The sequence below is a fragment of the Eleutherodactylus coqui genome, chromosome 4 (genome assembly GCF_035609145.1).
Source record: "Eleutherodactylus coqui strain aEleCoq1 chromosome 4, aEleCoq1.hap1, whole genome shotgun sequence".
In the NCBI taxonomy this organism is placed as follows: domain Eukaryota; kingdom Metazoa; phylum Chordata; class Amphibia; order Anura; family Eleutherodactylidae; genus Eleutherodactylus; species Eleutherodactylus coqui.
The window spans coordinates 74,748,060-74,769,687 of NC_089840.1; the positions used below are offsets into that span (position 1 = coordinate 74,748,060).

The window sequence follows — 21,628 nt, forward strand, 5'->3', positions numbered from 1 at the left end:
TTGAATTTCCATACATGATTTAGTCCCTTGGCGTAATCTTTCCAAACATGACTCATTTCCAGCACTACATGAAAAAATTGTTTGTTGCTCTATAGGCCAGTCTCACACCCCTTTTTATTGCACCTCCTCACCCATCACAATGATGGGGTGCATTAAAAAGCATTGTACTATGCGTTCAAAACCACCACTCGAAATTGCGGTACAAGCGCCACAATTTCAAGCTGCGTTTTCTGAACACAGGTGTGAGAGTGGCCTTATGGTGTGCTCATGTTTTTTGTTGTACCTTTGAACTACAATAAAGAAAAACGCATTAAAAAACTGCATATGGTATTCAAAGACCATATACCTTTTTAAGAAACTGCATACACTATTAAAAGCCACGTGTTTTTGATGCGTTTTTTTAATTGTGTGTAAAGTATGCAATTATATAGAGTATATACAGGGAGATGTATAACTTATACCAGCCGTAGATAGATATGAGAGAGATATGTGAGAGAAAGAGATAGATATGAGAGATAGATACATATGAGAGAGAGAGATAGATATGAGAAAGAGAGATATGAGAGAGAGAAATAGATATTAGAGAGAGAGGTAGATAGACATAGAGAGGGAGAGATAGAAATGAGAGAGAGATATAGATAGATATGAGAGAGATATGAGAGATGGATAGATAGATAGATAGAAAGAAAGAGAGCTAGAAAGAGAGATAGAGAGATATGAGAGAGAGAGAGATAAATAGATAGATACACACACATACACTCACACACAAAACTAACTGTTTGAAAAACAGTCCCATTCATCTGATTGCAATTTTTCGCGGCAAGCAAGTGGATTTCTGCAAGCTCCATTCAGATAAATATGAAAGTCGCAGATATTTCTACAAGTCTTCTGTGTGCTTACTCTATATACCCTTAGGCTATCTCAATAAGCATGAGACCCCTTGGTTGGTATCCTTTATCAGTCTCCTCTAAGTGTAAATATGCAATGAACAAATGTACCTAGGTCCCATCTTCCCTGGATCACAGTTTAGACAGGTCCCACTGTCTTTACTACATTCTTCTTTCCCAAGACACTTTGGACATTGCTGTGCACAGTTCTCTCCATAATTTCCAGGTGAACAAGGCAAGTCGCAGCGTATTCCCATCCATCCAGGCTCACAGGACAGACAAGAGCCATCAATAGGGGAGCATGTCTGACTCAGTTTGCACTTTCCACAGCTGTAATAGTGAACATTAAAATGAAATACAGAAAAGAGTAATCAACTTTCGACTACATAATACGATCAAGATACTTATGTAAAATAAAGCAGAGCTAAAATATTTAGTTGATTGTATGTATTTCTTACAATTTATTGTATATACTAGACTATTGTGTGTTTCTGCAAGTGTAATGGGAACAGTTGTATGCATAGCTACTGAATGAAGTAGCTCTCTCTGCCTCTCTCCCAGCTGTAAGTACCAGCATTATCTTTATGAGTTGATTACAATTACAACTTGACTGTTATTTCTCTATGGCTGGGTTTCCACATTGCCATAATCACATGCATTCAAAACCTTTGTCCACTCACAACAGCCAATGATGCTGGCAAGATAATGCCACCATTAGATCACATGGGTGACTGGGGCTTCGGATGCATACGGTTACTGCAGCAGAAAAATTCAACCTATGTTTTGTAACCTGGGGGAATTCCCTTAGTCCTAGTTTTCAACTCCAATACTAAACAAACTTATTTCAGAAAATGTATTTTCAGTGCGCATTACTGTATTTTAATGCTGCATTTCATCAGCTTACTGCTTACAACACCATATCTGGAGGAAGGTAAATAATAAATATACTACTGCTGCCTAAGCAAGTACTGTATATAATTAGTATTGAGTGATTATATTCGGGTCAGATACAACTACTACTCCTCCTACAGAAACACTTCTATCCCAAATACAAGCTCTACTACAGAAAGAACTATCTAAAACCTCAGCTGACATTACCACCAAACCTACCAAAGAAATTAGAGATTTAGGTCAACAAACTTCAGCTTTGGAAGAGGGCATGGATAATGCTACAACAGTCTTAGAATCCTATAGAAAAAGAGGTGGAAAAACTTTATGGAGAGATACAATTTCTCCATGATAAGATAGAGGATGTAGAAAACAGAGCCCGCAGGGTCCCCCTACACATATGAGGTCTCCCTGAGACAATTATGGATCGACAATCGAACGTGGCTGCTCTGTTCCAAGAACTTTGCCCTAACATCCCAGTCAAAAGGCTGGAAATGGATAGAGTTCACAGAGCATTGTACGCTCGCAAATCCAACAGTCCCCCAAGAGACATTATACTGGAACTCCACTTTTACCGCACCCAAGAGGAATTATTACATGCAGCCCGTTCTTCCTCAAAACTAACATTCCAAGGCCATGATCATCAGTTGTTTCTTGACTTAGCTCCATGTACTTTGGCCAAGCAATAATCCCTCAAACCCTACCTGGAAATCCTGCAACAGGATCAGATTCAATACTCCTGGGGCTTCCCATTCAAACTAACCTTGTCATACCAAAATAAAATCCATGCTATCGTCTCTCCTGAAGGAGCCTGCCACTGTTTTCAGAATCTACAACTCCAACAGATGTCCTCACAACCAATCTCCCTGACCTCCAGTAATAACCGTAGAGCAACCCACAACAAGAATCCATGGCCCCCCTAGATAGTCCTAATAACTCAATTTATTACTTGATTTTATTATTTGATTTGATATTACCTGAGTTACATCTTTGAGTTTGTGATGGGAGATGGGAAGGAGAATGAGAAGAGTGGGAAAGTGAATGGATAGAGAAAATATTTTCTCATTCTCTATGAACATTCACTTGCCTGTTAGATAACCCGCTTTTCACTATCTTACCAAAACTGTAAGTCTTTAATTGCTGAATATAGTACACAGAGAAACTGTGATGAACTCTTACAAATTTTTCTACAGTTATCAGTTGTCATATAATCTTAACCTTCAGACACGACTGTAAGGTAATTCTTATTTACATGTTCTCTCTTGTTGGCCCTTTCTCCCTCTCCCCCACCCTTTCTTCCCATTTCTGGATTTTGCTCCCCCCCCCCCCTCCCCCACACACACACTTCATTTCTTTCTTTTCTACACCCTTGGGTCACTTCTCTTTCTTGGGTCTCTGTTGTGGCTTGCCATTCTGAAAGTCGGCGACTTATGCCTGTGATGATAAATTCCACAACAATTTCCACCATTACAATGTTAACATTACTCTTATGGGTAAATCGGTCCCCTTAACTCACTCACTAACTATTGCAGATCAAGAAGGTCATCATTTACTCCTGGTGGGTTCCATTCAGGATATTCCAGTCACCATTGTCTCTTATTAAACCCCAAATTCTTGACAAACCCATTTTTTTAAACTTTTTGAACTAGTTGAGACTTATACAAATGGCACTGTTATCCTGTGTGGTGACTCTAACTGTGTCTTAGATTCAAACCTGAACAGGAATGCAATTTCCTTATCAACCCTACTTCTACTTCTAATATTCTCTGTCCAATACCTTCAAATCACTTCTCTCTGAATACCATTTAGTAGATTCTTGGCGATAGTGAAACCCAACCACTAAAGAAGGATATATCAGAGCTTGAGCAGGTACAAAGGCGGGCAACTAAAGTAATAAATGAACTGGGCGGACTCTTCACCTGTAGACGTCAGACGCCAGGAGCAGCGCGCCGAGACAGAGGCACGAGCGGGGGACTGAAGGGGACAGCGCAGCAGCGCAGGAGCCGATACCGGCGCCGAAGCAGGTGCGGGGGCAGTAAGGTGAGCGGAGCAGAGAAGTAGCCGTCGCCAAGAGGCCACCAGGAGTCCAGCGACTGAAGCGGAGGGGACCGGAACGGAGCAGCAGAACAGCTGAGACAGGAGGTGAGAATGAGCGGCCGCCGGGAGAGCGGGTGACGTCACCAGGAGGAGCGGAGGAGCCGCAGGAGCTGATAAGTATCTTCTGTGTGTGTTTGTGAGCTAAGTGTGTGTCTTCTGTGTATCTGGTGTGCCCTAGTTGTGTCTTCTGTGTGTGTGTGTGGGTCTAAGTGTTTGTGAGGGGGGGAAGAAAAAAAAAATAATAATTTTTTGAGCGGTTGAGCAGCGTGTGAGTGGTTGAGCAGCGTGTGAGCGGTTGAGCGGTTGCAGCAGCATGTGAGTGGTTGCAGCAACGTGTGAGCAGTTGCAGCAGCGTGTGAGCGGTTGAGCGGAGGCAGTAGCGTGTGAGCGGTTGCAGCAGCGTGTGAGCGGTTGAGCGGAGGCAGTAGCGTGTGAGCAGTTGCAGTAGCGTGTGAGCGGTTGCAGTAGCGTGTGAGCGGTTGCAGTAGTGTGTGAGCGGTTGCAGCAGCGTGTGAGCGGTTGCAGCAGCGTGTGAGCGGTTGCAGCAGCGTGTGAGCAGAGGCAGCAGCGTGTGAGCGGTTGAGTGGTTGCAGCAGCGTGTGAGTGGTTGTAGCAGCGTGTGAGCGGTTGTAGCAGCGTGTGAGCGGTTGTAGCAGCGTGTGAGCGGTTGTAGCAGCGTGTGAGCAGTTGTAGCAGCGTGTGAGCGGTTGTAGCAGCGTGTGAGCAGAGGCAGCAGCGTGTGAGCGGTTGAGCGGAGGCAGCAGCGTGTGAGCGGTTGTAGCAGCGTGTGAGCGGTTGTAGCAGCGTGTGAACGTTTGAGCGGAGGCGGCAGCGTTTGAGCGGAGGCGGCAGCGTTTGAGCGGAAGCGGCAGCGTCTGAGCGGAGGCGGCAGAGTGTGAGTGGAGGCGGCAGCATGTGAGTGGAGGCGGCAGCGTGTGAGTGGTTGAGCGGTTGCGGCAGCGTGTGAGCGGAGTGTGAACAAGTCTATCTTCACTACTTCCACAAGTAAATTGTAAATCCCCATTAGGATAAGCTCCATGTCTGGCAATGCCATCTAGTGTGCTACTTGTGCAATGTATGCGGTCCTTGATCAGCTGATCGAGGGTGCATACTGTTGCGCAAGATGCGTGCACGTCGCACATTTAGAAGCCCAAATTCTGGATCTAAATCAGCAACTGGCAATACTGAGAGCCATTGACATCATGGAAAGGAGTTTGGTGCTCACTGAGCAGACACTCGCTGGGGTAGAGGTTGGGGCGGATGGTGCTACGGAAGAGCAGGGGGAGCAGGCAAGAAGCTGGGTGTCAGATAGAAGGAGGCATAGAGGGAATAGATCCAGGGAGGCTAGTCCTGAACTGGCACAACCCAACATGTCTGCAACGTTGGCAGATGAGGGCGATGCCATTACAGAGCCAGCACCGCTGCAGCACGACAGGCCCTCTGAATGCCAGGGGGATGACTGCTCCAGTGAGACGGGGACGGGGAGTGCAGGGCAGGCTAGACAGGTTCTAGTGGTGGGGGACTCAATTATTAGGGCGACAGAGAGGGCAATCTGCCATAAAGACCGGGATCGTCGAACAGTGTGTTGTCTTCCTGGCGCTCGAGTTCGACACATCGCGGATCAGATTGATAGATTACTGGGAGGGGCTGGTGAGGATCCAGCGGTCATGGTGCACGTTGGCACCAATGAACAAGTTAGAGGTCAATGGAGGGCCCTCAAAAATGATTTCAGGGACCTAGGGTCCAAGCTCAGGGCGCGGACCTCCAGGGTAGTTTTCTCGGAAATACTACCTGTACCTAAAGCCACACTAGAAAGGCAGCAGGATCTTAGGGAGGTAAACAAGTGGCTCCAGAGTTGGTGTAAGAAGGAGGGATTTGGGTTCCTGGAGAACTGGGCTGACTTTGCTGTTGGCTACAGGCTCTACCGTAGGGACGGTCTGCATCTTAATGGGGAGGGTGCAGCGGTGCTGGGGGATAAGATGGCTAGAAGGCTGGAGGAGTGTTTAAACTAGGGACTGGGGGGGAGGGCAAAAAGAGAAATAGTGGGGTAGCCAGTGTAACTAGCGACCCGGGTCCAAGCAAAGGGAATGGGGGTCGAGCAGGGGGTGGGGTTAGTACAGTTAGAAGTGATAGATCGGCCATTAGTACGAATAGCAACAAAACAAATTTAAATAACAAAAAAACCGATATAAATTGTATGACCACGAATGCAAGAAGTCTGATTGGTAAAGTGGGTGAGCTTGAAGCGAGAATGACTGATGAAAATTATGATATAGTCGGAATTACGGAAACATGGCTTGATGATAAGAGCGATTGGGCGGTGAATTTGCAGGGGTACAATCTCTTCAGAAGGGACCGAAGGAACCAGAAAGGGGGAGGGGTATGTCTGTACGTCAAATCGAACTTGAAGCCGAGGCTACGGGAGGATATAGGGGTAGGAGACGAACAGGTAGAATCTCTGTGGGTAGAAATACAGGGAGGAAAAAATAACAAAATCCTGATAGGGGTCTTCTATAGACCACCAAAAGCAACAGAAGAAACTGATAACTTACTATTAAGGCAGATAGAAGAGGTGTCAAACCGCAATGAAGTAATTATCATGGGGGACTTTAATTATCCAGATATAACATGGGAAAACGAAACCTGCAAATCACACAGGGGTGATAAGTTCTTGAGAGTAATTAAAGACAATTACCTGAACCAACTGGTACTGGAACCAACAAGAGGGAGGGCCATTCTGGACCTAGTACTAACTAACAAACCGGAACGTATAAAGGGGGTGCAGGTTGAGGGCCACTTGGGGAACAGTGACCACAATATAATCAACTTCCAGCTGTCATTCAATAAGAAGCCTTATCAAGGAGCGACAAAGAAACTAAACTTTAGTAACGCAAAATTTGATCAGCTCAGAATTACTATCGGTAACATTAATTGGGACAACATCCTCAAAAATGACGGTACAGAGGACAAATGGGAAAAGTTTAAAAGGATCCTAATCACCTCATGTGAGCAGTTCATTCCCTTTAAAAATAAAAGAAACTCAACTAAAAGGAAACCAATGTGGCTCGATAAGACGGTAAGAGGGGCAATAAACGAAAAAAAGAAAGCGTTCAAACTACTAAAGCAAGAAGGCAGCGAAGAAGCGCTAAAATCATACAGGGAAAAAAACAAAATATGCAAAGATACGATCAAAACTGCCAAGGAGGAAGCAGAAAGACGGATCGCAAAAGAGAGCAGAAACAACCCGAAGCTATTTTTCAACTATATTAACAGCAAAAGGATTTGCAGGGAGAGCACTGGCCCTTTAAAAAATAATGCAGGAGAGATCATTGATGATGACAGAGGGAAAGCAAATCTACTAAACAGTTTCTTCTCAAGTGTATTCACAAACGAAAAGGAAATGCCACACGAGATGCAGGGGAATAAAATGAACCCATCACAAAATATCTCATACCTAACGCAGGAGGAGGTGCGGAAGCGACTAAAGAAGACTAAAATTGATAAATCGCCGGGCCCAGATGGATTACACCCAAGTATACTAAGGGAACTAAGTGACGAGATAGCTAGGCCGCTATATCTAATATTTCTAGACACTATCAAGACCGGTGTAGTACCATTGGATTGGCGCATTGCCAACGTGGTTCCAATTTACAAAAAAGGGAGCAAAAGTGAGCCTGGTAACTACAGGCCAGTAAGTCTCACTTCAGTAACGGGAAAAAATTTAGAGGGAATTCTGAGAGACGCCATCGATGAGTACCTCAAGGAGAACAAGGGAATAACTCCTCACTAGCATGGATTCATGAAGGGTCGCTCATGTCAGACAAATCTGATCAGTTTCTACGATGAAGTAAGCTCTAAGCTGGACCAGGGAGAATCTATTGATCTCGTATATCTGGACTTCTCTAAAGCCTTTGACACCGTGCCACATAATAGGCTAATATACAAAATGAGGCAGCTCGGACTGGGCGAAAACGTGTGTAAATGGGTAAAAAATTGGCTCAGAGATAGAAAGCAGAGGGTGGTAATAAATGGTTCGTACTCTGATTGGACCACAGTCGCTAGCGGGGTGCCACAGGGTTCAGTATTAGGCCCCACTCTGTTCAACATATTTATCAATGACCTGATAGAGGGGCTGCACAGCAAAATATCAATATTTGCAGATGACACAAAATTATACAATATAATTAATGCAACGGAGGACAATGTGCGGCTACAAACGGACCTGGATAAGCTGGGGGCTTGGGCAGAAAAATGGCAAATGAAGTTCAATGTTGAAAAATGTAAGACTATGCACATGGGCAGGAGAAACGGATGTCACCAATATTCACTTAATGGGGTACTACTAGGGAAAAGTGATATGAAAAAGGATCTGGGGGTACTAGTGGATTGTAGACTGAACTGGAGTAACCAATGCCAGTCAGCTGCTGCAAAGGCAAATAAAGTCTTGGGGTGCATTAAAAGAGGTATAGGGGCGAAGGACGAGAACATTATCTTTCCATTATATAAGGCACTTGTCAGGCCTCACATGGAATACTGCGTACAGTTCTGGTCACCGGTGCTCAGGAAAGATGTTACAGTGCTGGAGGGGGTTCAGAGAAGGGCAACTAAACTAATACATGGAATGATGGGACTGGAATACCCAGAGAGGCTATCAAAAGTGGGATTATTCACCCTGGAAAAAAGACGGCTAAGAGGTGATCAAATAACCATGTATAAGTACATGAGGGGACAATACAAGGATCTCTCCCAAGATCTGTTTACACCCAGGACCGCGACGGTAACAAGAGGACATCCGCTACGATTAGAGGAAAGTAGGTTTCATCACCAACATAGAAGGGGATTCTTTACTGTAAGAGCAGTTAGACTGTGGAACTCTCTGCCGGAGGAAGTGGTGATGGCAAAATCCATAGAGGAGTTTAAAAGGGGATACAAGTCTTAGGTTAATTGTCAATCCGGGTATACAGGCAGGAAGGAACTATTAGGGGTTGATCCAGGGAACAGTCTGATTGCCATTAGGGAGTCAGGAAGAAATTTTTTCCCCAAAAGGGCTAAATTGGTTTCTGCCCTTGGGGTTTTTTGCCTTCCTCTGGATCAACACAGGAGGATAGACAGGCTGGACTAGATGGACATTGTCTTCATTCAGCCTTACATACTATGTTACTATGTTACAATACCCAGAGAGGTTATCAGAATTGGGATTATTTACTTTAGAAAAAGGACAGCTTGAGGGGGTGACCTAATAACTATGTATAAATATATCAATGGACAATGCAGAGATCTCTCCCATCATCTATTTATACCAAGGACTGTGACTGTAACAAGATGACGTCCTCTACGTCTAGAGGAAAAAAGTTTTCTACACCAACATAGAAGGGGGTTCTTTACTGTAAGAGCAGTTAGACTGTGGAACTCTCTGCCTGAGGACGTGGTGATGGTGAATTCTATAAAAGAGTTCAAGAGGGGCCTGGATGCCTTTCTTAAGCGTTACAATATTATATATTATAATCGTTATTAACTTCAAAAGGGTCGGTGATCCAGGGATTATTCTGATTGCCAGATTGAAATCAGGCAGGATTTTTTTCCTCAAATGGGGGAAAACTTTTTTTTGGTCTTCCTCTGGATCAACATTAGGGAGTAATAGACTAAACTAGATGGACTTATGTCTTTTTTCAGCCATACATACTACAATACTATGTTACCCTTGGCTCACAAACTTCGTTCAAATCCCATTGTAAAACCTATTTATAAACTTCGCACTAAACATCTCATAATCACTGCGAACCCGCTTACGACAGCCTTGGAATTTAAACACTTTCTAGCTAAACTTTATTCTTAATCCCACTTTCCCTTTCATGATCAATTAACTTCATATTCTCAAGACATGACACTACCCACATTAAGCAAAGTCTTTCTAGAATAGTTGTCCTTGAAAATCACCCCAGATGAGGTAACTAGCGCCATTAACACTCTTAAAACTAATAAACGCCCTGGTCCTGAGAGCTTTACAGTATATTTACAAAACATTTTCTGCCATCCTGAGTGTTCCCGCATGGCACTAAAATACTTAGCAAGGTGAAGGACACAAAGTGGGACAGTCCTCCCTACTAACAGCTATCTCTATAATCCCTGAACCGGAGAAGGAGTCCTTAGACATACAAAACCACCCCCCAATTTCTCTCATCAATGCAGACATGAAACTCCTCACTAAGATCTTAGCTTCATGCTTAAATACTGCTCTACCCTTGATGATTTGAAGGGATCGGGTGGGGCTTGCTTCAGGCCATCAGGCCCCAGACAATATCCGTCGAATCACCCATCTTTCACACATATGTCGCTCTAGGGGCATATATGCCATGCTGCTCTCCCTAGATATAAATAAAGCATACCTTAATTTGGCTATACCTGTTCTCTGCGCTTAAAAACTGGAAATTCCCTACTGAATTCTTCACATGGTTACAAGTATTATATACCTTGCCCAAGGCTTTTGTACGCTATAAGGGTTTCTTTTCAGATACTGTTTCTATTTTCAGGGGCACATGGCAGGGTTGCCCTTTATCCCCTCTTCTTTTTATTATAGCCATGGAATAACCCAGATATCAAGGGGGTTGACATTGCGTCAGCCCACTAAAAAATATGTATGTTTGTGTAGTGGCCCGAAACACCTATTCCTGGCCTCTCCATAAATGTCATACATTTGTGTGGATGCACTGTGCAAAATGTCTTGTCTCTTGTTATGTGTATTGCACAGCTGCAGCATATGAGATGTTAATCTCTGCATGCGGCTGGGATATGTCTGCAAAAGTATCAATTTATGTCCTGTCATGTGGTATGCTAGACACTATAAATATGAGTGTCTGAGAGCAGAAAGTGATTGTTCTTCTTCTGAGTTCCTAAGAGAGTGACAGCCACATGGGGGTACCTTCAACCCTCATGTGGTGAAGAGTGATGGAAAAGGAAGAGCGGTTTCCTGCAGTCCTCAAGGCCAGGAACCATTAAAGAGTAAAAGGAGAGAGTGAGATATATATATATATATATATATATATATATAGAGAGAGAGAGAGGAGTGAAGAAACTCCAGACCACCGTGCAGAGGTACTTCAATAAGTGAGTGTCTATGGAGAAGCTGCCCCCTTCCCCTTCCAGAAGCAGTACCATATAGATAACGAGGACTGTAGGACCAGCATCATCCTGAGTTTCTTCCCTGACCTCCCTTCTGCTGTCTTGCCTGCACTGGTGAGTTTACTCTGTAAAGTTTTACAGCAAAGTTTTACCAGGCCCTGACCGTTCCCAGTGTCTCAGCTACTTGAATTCTAGAATGTGTGTGGACTCTCTTTATTATCACCTAGGTTCATTCCGGTGACTACGGGACGGTGGCGTCACGTGTGACAAGTCAAAAGTCCACTACATGTATATAGGCCATCCCTATCCTAGGGGTGTCTGGAAGAGGCCCAGCGATACTCAGGCTGAGGTCCCATGTGTCCCTCTGGGAAGGAGTCTGGTAAGTGTCACCATGACAAGTGACCACTCTACACTCCCAGCTCCTCAACATGGTCTTCGTGTCCTGAGTGACCGTCTTGGATGCTGCAGATGATATCCTGTTGTTATTATCCTCTCACCACACTTCTATTCCTAATTTATTGGTAGAACTATCAATGTTTGGATCACTTTCAGGTTTAAATTCAACAATCCAAAATCAAGAGCCTTTAATCTTATGTTACGCCCACACCTAGTCTCCCAAATCTAATCAAATTTCCCTTCCCAATGATTATCTGGATCCCAATATTTAGTTGTGCATCTAACTGATTCTTTTACATCACTATATACCCAAAACTACCCTCCTCCCCTTTGTAAATTCAGACTGCTCCAAAAAGGTGGAGTTGCTATAAACATTTCATGGATAGGAAGAGGGAATTCCCTAAAAATTAAATTTCTTTACAACTTACTATTTCTTTTAAGAGCACTTCCAGTCCAAGTCCCTGGGCATATCCTGAAGGTACTTCAACAAATGTCTCTTCACTTTATCTGGAAAAACTCCATTCCAATGGTCTCACATTCTACCCTACATAGACACAGATTAAAGGGGGTCTAGGAGTTCCAAATATCCTTAAATATTACCAAGCAGCTCAAATAGCTCAACTAGCTCTTCTTCTCTCAAAAACTAACGCCCCTCTTTGGCTTAATCTAGAAGCCCCTGAAATGTATCCTCTTATCATGGATTCAATTCTGTTGACCCCACCTATACACAGACCCCTTATCACTAACCACATCACAAGACATTCTCTCAAAATCTAGGACTCATCAAATATTCAGGTGGCCACACTTTTACCTCTCCTGTCCTTTTTACGAAATCTTTTATTTCCCCCTGGTAACGACTCCCCTTATACTATCCAAGCCTGCGCAAATAGTGGTCTCACCAAAATATACCACTTACTTTCCTTGGAAGGCACTACTTCATTTTCCACCCTACAAAGTAGTCATAATCATGAGCTTTTTCTGATATTTACAACTCAAACACTTCATATATTCCCTTTTTAAGAATACTAATTCCCAATTAACCCTAACTCCTTTTGGAATTTACAGTCTTAAATACCCACATGCTAAAGTCCTCACGAATATACTCAAGACTGGTCCACTCCTTCTATCATACACAGTTATCATATTTCTCTCATTGGGATAAAGTTTTAGAAGCCCCCTTACCGACGAGGAGTCGTCCCAGATTTGGGAGTCGAATAATAAAAGTGCTCGAAATATGCTAATGTTGGAGACTTCTTATACATTCCTTTTACTATGGTATTTAGTTTCCACCCGAATAGCTCACACAATTTCAGTATACCTCTCTAATTGTTTTGGGGGATCCTTTTTTTCCCGGTTACATCATTCATATCTGGTGGTCCTGCCCTTGAGTTAAAAGATTATGGTTTAAGGTTCTACTCACTAATTTTTTCTGTGACAGGTTGTAACATATACAAAAATCCATGGGAAGCCCTACTGAATAAACATACTGCAAACATAACCCCAGACTCACAGAGATCGCTCTCCTTTTTCTTTTCTTTCTAGCTACTAATCAACCCATTTCCCAATCATTATGAAAGGCCTCGTTAGACTTTTCCGAAGAGATGAATGAACTGGTATCTAATTAACGAGAAACTAAGGTCAATAGTTCTTGACTGACATGAGGAATTTCTGAGAGTCTGGACCCTATGGCTGGTGTATGCCCTTTCCTCCAAAAATAACAGACCTTTCATCTCCCTGTAATTAACTAGTTAACCACTCTACAGCCTTGTATACCACGCTGTTTTTTTTGTTCACATTACCTTTATTTTATCTATAACCCTCTCATTGCACACAGTTGTGCAAAAATGTAAACAAATTTATCTTCTGTAAGGTTACTCACCAATTATGTTAAACCTCGTTCAGGAATACTCTTTTTTTATTGTTCATTTCCTTTTTTGTAATTTGTAAAAATTTAAATAAAAAGAAATGTAAAAAAAAAAAAAAAGGAAATATTTGAGTTGAGAACACCCACCCTGGTTTTCAAAAAATAACCGTTATTTCCGACTCCCATTGATTTCACTGGGAATAAAATTCAGCTTCATTAACGTACGTACATAGGTGCATTTTTTTCTATTAATGTGGTTGAGTTGTTAGTACTGATGCCTTTCAGTGCTGCGGGCCTATGTTCAAATCCCATCAAGGGTAAAATCTGCATGGACTTTGAAAAGCAGATTTGAACCTACAGCACCAGCACTGCAAATCAGCAGTGCTAACAACTGAGGCACCACACTTCTCCTTGCTACTCCAGAGGAAGAGAAGAACAGGAACAATAAAGAAAAAGTGAACATAAAAATATCCACTTGTTCTTTCAACAGATTTGAACCTAGAACTCCCAGCACTGAAAGGCAGCAGTGCTAACAACTGCACCACCACACCTGTCCTTTCTACTCCGGGGGAGGAGAACAGGAAGAACAAAAAGAGAACATAAAAACACCATCCAGATATTGCACTTAGATTTGAACCTAGAACCTCCAGCAGTATAAGGCCTAATTCCCATGGGCGGATTTCCGCCACATATCACGTTGCCCCACAGCTATTAGGTTTTATTGAACCTAATAGCACAATGCTCACAGAAGGGAATTCCACCGTGGAATTCCGCCCTATGAAATCACCCGTAATCACCCGCGGCATGCTCTATTTGCCGCAGGCGTACGGCTTCCATTGCAGTCAATGGAAGCCATCCGTCACGCTATCTTCCACTGTAGCACAGCGATAGATAGCGTGAAAACACTTCCCCACCCACCGAAGCCCACATCCTATGACGCAGCTGGCGCATCATGTGACGCTGTGGGCACATCACATAACGCTACCGGCGCATCAGAGTATAGGGTCTCTGAGGGGCCACCGTGACGGACTCCGCTACAGAATTCTGCTTGCGGAGCCCGTCACGGCCGTGGGCACTAGGCCTGAGGCAGCAGTGCTATCTACTGAACCACCACAGCTGTCCAAAGGAGGACAGCAAAAATAAACACAAAGAGAACTTCAAAACATCATCCAGATGTTGCCCTTGAACAGATTTGCAGTGCTGGAGTTGTAGGTTCAAATCTCACCAAGAGCAACATTTGGATGGGAGTATCCTGTTCTCTTTGTGTTCATTCCTTCTGGTCTTCAACAAGTGTGGTGACTCAGTTGTTAGCACTGCTGCTTTGCAGTACTGGGGTTGTAGGTTCAAATCTGACCCAGGGCAACAGCTAGGTGAAGTATTACAAAGACCATGCAGATGTTACCCTTGATGGGATTTGAACTTAAGACCGCAGAACTGAAAGTCAACGGTACTAACAATTGTGACACACGCAAACTCTCCTCACTTTTTTTAAGTAAAACAAATTTCTCTCGATTTTAGCTAAAAATTGCTATGATTTTATTAACCGTCCAATCATGACAAGCAGCACTACATATAATACCATTGTTCACAGCATGCAGAACAAATGTCAAAATACAGCTCCATATTAATGAAGATTCTTCTCTACTGCATATGTATATACGGTAAAAAATAAAATGCAAGACTCAGGCCGGCAGCACACAAATGTAATTCACTATGTGCCGCCCGCATGTGACAGTTGCGCGGCACACAACAAGTATAAGATGACATTGCGGACTTGTTGAAGACCACCAACTGTTGCCATGCACTATCTTGGCATGTATGTGCGCGTAATACGCGGCAAGATAAAACATGCTGTGATCTTTATTGTGCACGTATTTCGTGCAGCATGTGTGATCGGCAGCATGGGAGCCTATGGCAGATTGGTACCGTTCACAGAATATGTTGTACCAACACAATTAGGTGAGGGAGCCCTTGAAGGAAGTTTGTAACATACATTGTGAGAAGAGGTGTTCGCATGTTGTTGTAATTTGAACATGGGCGTAACTATAGAGGATGCAGGGGATGTGGTTGCACCCGGGCCCAGGAGCCTTAGGGGGCCCATAAGGTCTCTCTTCTCCATATAGCAAGCCTAGTACTATGAATAAAGCATTATAGTTGGGGGCCCTGTTACAGATTTTGCCATGGGACCCAGAAGCTTCAAGTTACACCTCTGGATTTAAATCATCAAATACCTGTCACAACATGGTCTGCCACCCACCAGATGCCGCTAATAATGTATATTAAACTCTTGCTGCAGTGAAACAGTACAATATACTGCAGAGATCTCCATGGAAGATGTTCCTGCCGATGAAGAAGGTAGTTAGCGCATTTTATATAATATATTTGTGACATTTCCAGAAGGGCTAAAGCATATGCATGTCTTATGTTTAAGCCTCAGGTCCACGGGTAAGTCGATTCCACATACAGGAGCAAGCAGCGGAATCCACCCGTGCCCACAGACGTGGACCCTGCGTACCTGTCCGAGTCTTCTATTATCTATACTGCAAATATGTGCGAAAGCGCCGGCGCACATGTGTAGTACAAGAAGTGAGAGTGCTGGGAATACACATTTCTAGGATCCCCCTTTGACTTACCTCTTTTCACATTTCAGTCCGTAATATCCGGCAGGGCAGAGATCTGTACATCTTTTTCCTTGATATCCCCTTGAACATTCACATTCACCACTTTTGGAATTGCATTGACCTTTCCCACAGTTGCACTGGTGCTCACATGCTTGCCCATACCAGCCTTCTCGACACATGCAGTTTCCTTTTGTTTGTAGACATGGAGATTCATTGCAGCTACATTTTATACTGCATCGATGTCCCCACCAACCGCTGTTGCATATGCACTGTCCATTAGTCTGGTTGCAGTGGGAAGTTTCCAGGTTGCACACACATTGTTTATTGCAGTGCTGAGCCCACCAGCCTGGCTCACACCTACATAATCCAGTGAGCGGGTCACAGGTCCCATGTGGGCTACAGTGGCACACATTCTGACAAGTAGGTCCCCATCGATTAGGATTGCAGGTACATTTGCCGGTCGTTCCGTCACACTTTCCAAAGGGATGACATGAACAGCTTTGCTTGCAATCTGAACCCCAGTACTGATCAGGGCATGCTATAAAGTAAAGAGAAGAATTAAAGGGGTTATGCAGGATTACGGAAGCATGACTACTTTCTTCTAGAAATAGCGCCACACCTGTCTATTAGTTGTGTGTAATATTGCAAATGTGTCCCATTCATTCAATGGAGTTGATCTGCAATCTATCATGTCATCAGGTCTTCATGATTTATATTGAATTTTCACAGTCTCAATGGTTGGAATATGATGCAGCCATCGGGTGACCTCACCCTTCATCCTTGGTTGCTTTGTGGCCATATAATCTGGTTCAGAAAAAAACAGGTGGCCAACAAACAACTGAAGGCTATACTTGCTATACGTCTCTCTGGCCCTCTCACCTGAATGTTGCCTATCTATCCCTATTCTTGTATTTCATATCTCTGCTTCTGCACTATGTAACTGGATGCACAGAAGTCATTGATGGTTGTTGAATGCAGTCCAACTGTAGCATCAGCATTAAATCTGATAGTTTTGCTTGCAAACCTCATCAATTACTTTTCCCAGTCTTTATAGGTAATTCTAGGAAGGTTAAAATAGGAAGTATTAGGGCAATTTCCTGTTTGGATGTCAATACAGCTTGTGGATATACAGCTTAGGAAGCAAGTCATATTCAAAACTTGCTGCTATGTGGAACCAATTTTTAAAGATTCACAGAGAAAAGCATCTTACCACTAACATAAGCAGTCAAGTTCTATGTAAATTAAACTTAACATGAATGTTTACCCATTTTTTTAAATCTACAATTGCAATCCAAATTATTCAAACCCCACTGCAAATTAGATTTATTTGCCAAATTTACAAACTTTCAGCGATTTGCAAAAAAAACAAACAATTTAAATAGTTCAATACAACTAATATAATATGTGGTTTCTCCAAGTTCAACACAAATTACCACTTTTAATGACTATTGCGGTCTCAGAATTATTCAGCCTCTGAATAGAATCCCTCAAAAGAGAACGCATTTGCAAATCAGGTGTTGTCTCAAGCACACCTGATGCAACTAATGAAGGGCTTCATTAGTTGCATCAGGTGTGCTTGTCATAAAACACCTCAAATATCTGGACTAGCTAGGGCTATATTGATGGTGGCATTTGACTGCATGACTAAGTCAATAGAGTGGTCCAAAAAGTTAAGGGAATAGATCATTGCCTTGCACAAAGACCTAAAAGGATACAAAAAGATGGCAAAGGCACTGAATGTTGCTAAAGAGGCAGTTAGAAGCATAGTTCACACATTCAATGTTAAAGGAACACTGGCTTCCACAAGACAATATTTGCAAGAATACCTCAAAGTCTACCAAGGTTTGGTTTCAGAAGTAGTCCTGGAAGATACTGATGCTGCAGTCATTGCTGTCTGACTTGAACCCAAAAGAAAATCTTTGGTGGAATTGAAGAAGGTGGTAGCAGCACACAAACCCAAGGATATTAGTAAACTGGAGGTCATTGCCATGAGGAATGCTGCAGAAATTGGCGTCTGACTATTAGGGTGGCCCTTATTTTCCAACTTTTGAAAAGTTCAGCTCCCACCCACTATCTCACTCCAATAGACAAAAAAAGCAATTTGAGAAAAAATTTCACTCAAATCGGACAACTGCAAAGCGACCCTCATCAACTATGAAATTTTTGCCCATAAATTAATTTTTTTAGATAAAAAATGTTTTTTAGTTACTTTATTTATAATCACTTGTAAGCACTAGTAATGGAAATTAATGCGGGTTTTCATTAATTTAATTAGCACAGCTATTGCTAAATTAACATACAATTATGTTATGCAATTTGTACATTGCGCAGTAGCGTTGCATGCAGGACTCTTCCTGCGTTAGAAGTAGCATCACTACTTTCTTCACGAGATTTTCTATCAGCACCGATTTCCTTGACAAAGACCCTTCAACATTGAGGGATGATCCTGGTTACTAAAGTGGAATTGAAAATATTGAGAAGACCGTTGTTGCGGGTGATATTGCAGAAAGAGGCGTCAAACTCATTCAGGATTACATAAGGTGTAAACTGTGAAACAATTTGTTTTACAGATTGTTGCCGGAGACCGAACTACAGCTACTAAATCCTCTGTTAGGAAAAAATAATGTTCAATGTTTGTTCGTTCACATTATGTTTTGATTATATAGAAATTATTGCTGTAAATAAAAATGCGTTTCTCTTATAGAAGTTGTGCGAGTTCTTAAAAAAAACTAATATTTTTTAAACTTTTGATGTTATTTCAGGAACTTTTTGGAATTACCTTTTGGGAAATTTGATTCAGTATGTTTTTAAACAGTTGCTGGGGTTGCCTGAATGTGTCCAGATAAATTTCTCTAAGAAGAAAAAACAAAATGGTCGAGATAGAGAAGAGTATACTGCTTTTGAACGGACTTAACCCTTTCCAATCCAGTTTCTATCCTGGTTTTCCTAGGGGGCTTACTCTTTTTCTGCCATTATACAATAGCACTATATGCTGGCTGAAGCCAGTACTGCATGAGGTGGCAAGTTGGATAGACTCCAACAGCAGAGAGGCTAGCAATATACAGTAAGAGAACCCAGACGGACGTCTTCCACCATCGGAGCTGTACAGCCTTAAATCATAATGTCTTCAGATGTCAGACAGTAGATTGGAAAGGGTTAATCATTGCGTAATGCGTATGTAGTGGCCCAGTACATCTATTCCTGGCCTCCTCCATAAATCTCATACATGTAATGTCTTGTGTTGGTGCTCTGTGCAAAAGTGTGTTGTCATTCTGTTAGGCCTCCTGTCCATGGGCATAGCGATATCCCATGGCAGATCTCCGCCGCAGTGGAGAGCTGACAGATAGGCTCACCTCTGAGAATCGGGGCAAATCGCAGCATGCCGGGATTTAAATCCTGCGAGCGGAGAATCGCTATAATTCTCCGCTCATGGACAGCAGGGCTGCGCTTTCCATAGTAAGTCTATGGAAAGCGTTCACTGCGTTTCCCGTGGCTGGATTATCGCAGCGGAACACGTAGTGAAAATCACCCGTGGACAGGCAGCCTTATGTGTATTGCACAGCTGCAGCAAGTGAGGAGTTAAGTGCTTGCATGAGCCTGGGAGATGCTTGCAAGGTATCTATTTGTCTTGTCACGTGGTATGAGTGAGAATATAAATAGGAGTGTGTAAAAGAGGGAAAAGGTCTTCTATTCTTCCGGGTTCCTACGAGAGAGTGCCAGTACCTTCAACTCCCATGTGGTGAAGAATAGAGGAGGAAGACCGGTTCCTGACTACCTGTGTGACAGTAACTGTGGAAGAGTGAGTACCTTAAGAAGAGAGAGAGAGAAAGCATGAGTAAGAGAAGGTGCATACGGCCAGGCCTAGTGCAGAGGTACTCAGTGATTATTTTTCCTACGCAGTCATCCTGAAGTCTGGGATCACCATTAGAGATGAGCGAACGTACTCGGTAAGGCCGATTTCGCAATCGAGCACCGCGATTTTCGAGTACTTCACTACTCGGGTGAAAAGTACTTGGGGGCGCTGTGGGGCGGGGCGTGGCGTGGTGGAACAGGGGGTAGCAGCGCGGAACAGGTAGGAGCTCTCTCTCTCTCCCTCTCCCCCCCCCCCCACTCCCCTCTGCAATCCCCCGCTCACCCACAGCGCCCCCGAGTACTTTTCACCCGAGTAGTGAAGTACTCGAAAATCGCGGTGCTCGATTGCGAAATCGGCCTTACCGAGTACGTTCGCTCATCTCTAATCACCATGTAGAGGTCCACCCATTTGTTTTCACATCCGGTCGTCCTGAAGTCTAGGATCACCGGTTGAAGGTACTTTCAAGTCTGCTTCTTTACCTGCACTGCAGATTTTGTGTAAATTGTACCATCATCTGGAACTTATGTTCAGTAAAGTTTTGCCAGGCCCTGACTGTTCCCAGGGACCTGAGGTACAATACTTTTGTCTGCAGCTCCATTATTTATCGCTGAGGGTCATACCAGTGGGTAATGGAACTGTGTCGTCACCCGTGACATCTGCTATCCCTGTCCTCCAGTTTATTGGCCATCCCTCTTCTAGGGGTGTCCAGAAGAGGACACCCCTGCTCTGGCCGAGGCTACGTGTGTCCCTCGGTGGGGAAGCCTGGTAAGTTCCACCGTGACAAGTGACCACTCTATCCTCCCAGCTCCTCAACGTGTGCTTTGTGTCTGAAGTCACCCTACAGGACACTGCACATATACTATGTTCCAACTTCAAGGCATTTGAGGGTCACCTAGCAGTCGTCCGATTGAGCTGAAGTTTTGCACAGCCTTTTTTTGTTGATAGGAACAGGATTATGGGGGTGGGAGCAGCAAAAGTTTAACTTTTGGAAAATTACCTATAGCTAAGGGCCACCCTACTGACTATGCATCACAAAGTACTAAAGATGCTTTTCATGAAGGGGTAGAATAATTCTGACATCGCAGTAGTATTAAAGTAGCATTTTGTGCTGAATTTGGAGAAACCACTTGTTATATAAGTTGTTTGGAGCTATTTAAATTGCTCTTGTTTGATTTTTTTTTGGAACAGCTAAAAGTTTGTAAACTTGTCAAATAAACCTAATTTGCAATGAGGGTTGAATAATTTTGAGTGCAACTGTAAATAGGTTACCAAATCCTGCGCTCCCTAATTTCCTAATATATATTTAGAGCAGTTGGAGTTAAAACAGACCTAGCCAACTCCTGCATAGACATAGATTAAATCAAATATAATTCTAGCTGCCTGCAGCCGCCACTAAAGGAAGCTTACTGCATACTGTTATGTATTAAACGCAGTAATAACACACTATGCAGGAGGCTCTTAAATTCTCACTAGTGGTGCTTGCAGGCACAGAACATGTTATCTTGAAATTCTATGTTTTTACAGCGGATTTGGAACTATGATTAAAAAAAAACAAAAAAAAAACGGAGCACCAATAGCCAAGATATTAATCAGCGCAGAGTTTTGTACCTAAAAGCAACATAAAAGCTCAACATTCACTTTAGAATGTTGCAATCATTTAACTAAATGAAAGAAGTATAGTGACTAGAGATGAGCGAACACCAAAATGTTCGGGTGTTCGTTATTCGAAACGAACTTCCCGCGATGTTCGAGGGTTCGTTTCGAATAACGAACCCCATTGAAGTCAATGGGCGACCAGAACATTTTTGTATTTCGCCGATGCTCGCTAAGGTTTTCATGTGTGAAAATCTGGGCAATTCAAGAAAGTGATGGGAACGACACAGCAACGGATAGGGCAGGCGAG

The 21,628-nt window shown here is 43.2% G+C and overlaps 1 protein-coding gene across 3 annotated transcripts in view; it reads right to left on the bottom strand.

Moving 5' to 3' along the window:
• Positions 1 to 21,628, bottom strand: part of SCARF1 (scavenger receptor class F member 1) — a 64,304-nt gene that overhangs the window by 16,471 nt on the left and 26,205 nt on the right. For all 3 annotated transcript variants that reach the window (XM_066599672.1, XM_066599673.1, XM_066599671.1), the window contains exons 4-5: positions 15,885 to 16,410; positions 999 to 1,217 (exon numbers count right to left, since the gene is read on the bottom strand). In XM_066599672.1, coding sequence (XP_066455769.1) covers positions 999 to 1,217; positions 15,885 to 16,410 — 745 coding nt within the window. The remainder of the gene's footprint in view (positions 1 to 998; positions 1,218 to 15,884; positions 16,411 to 21,628) is intronic.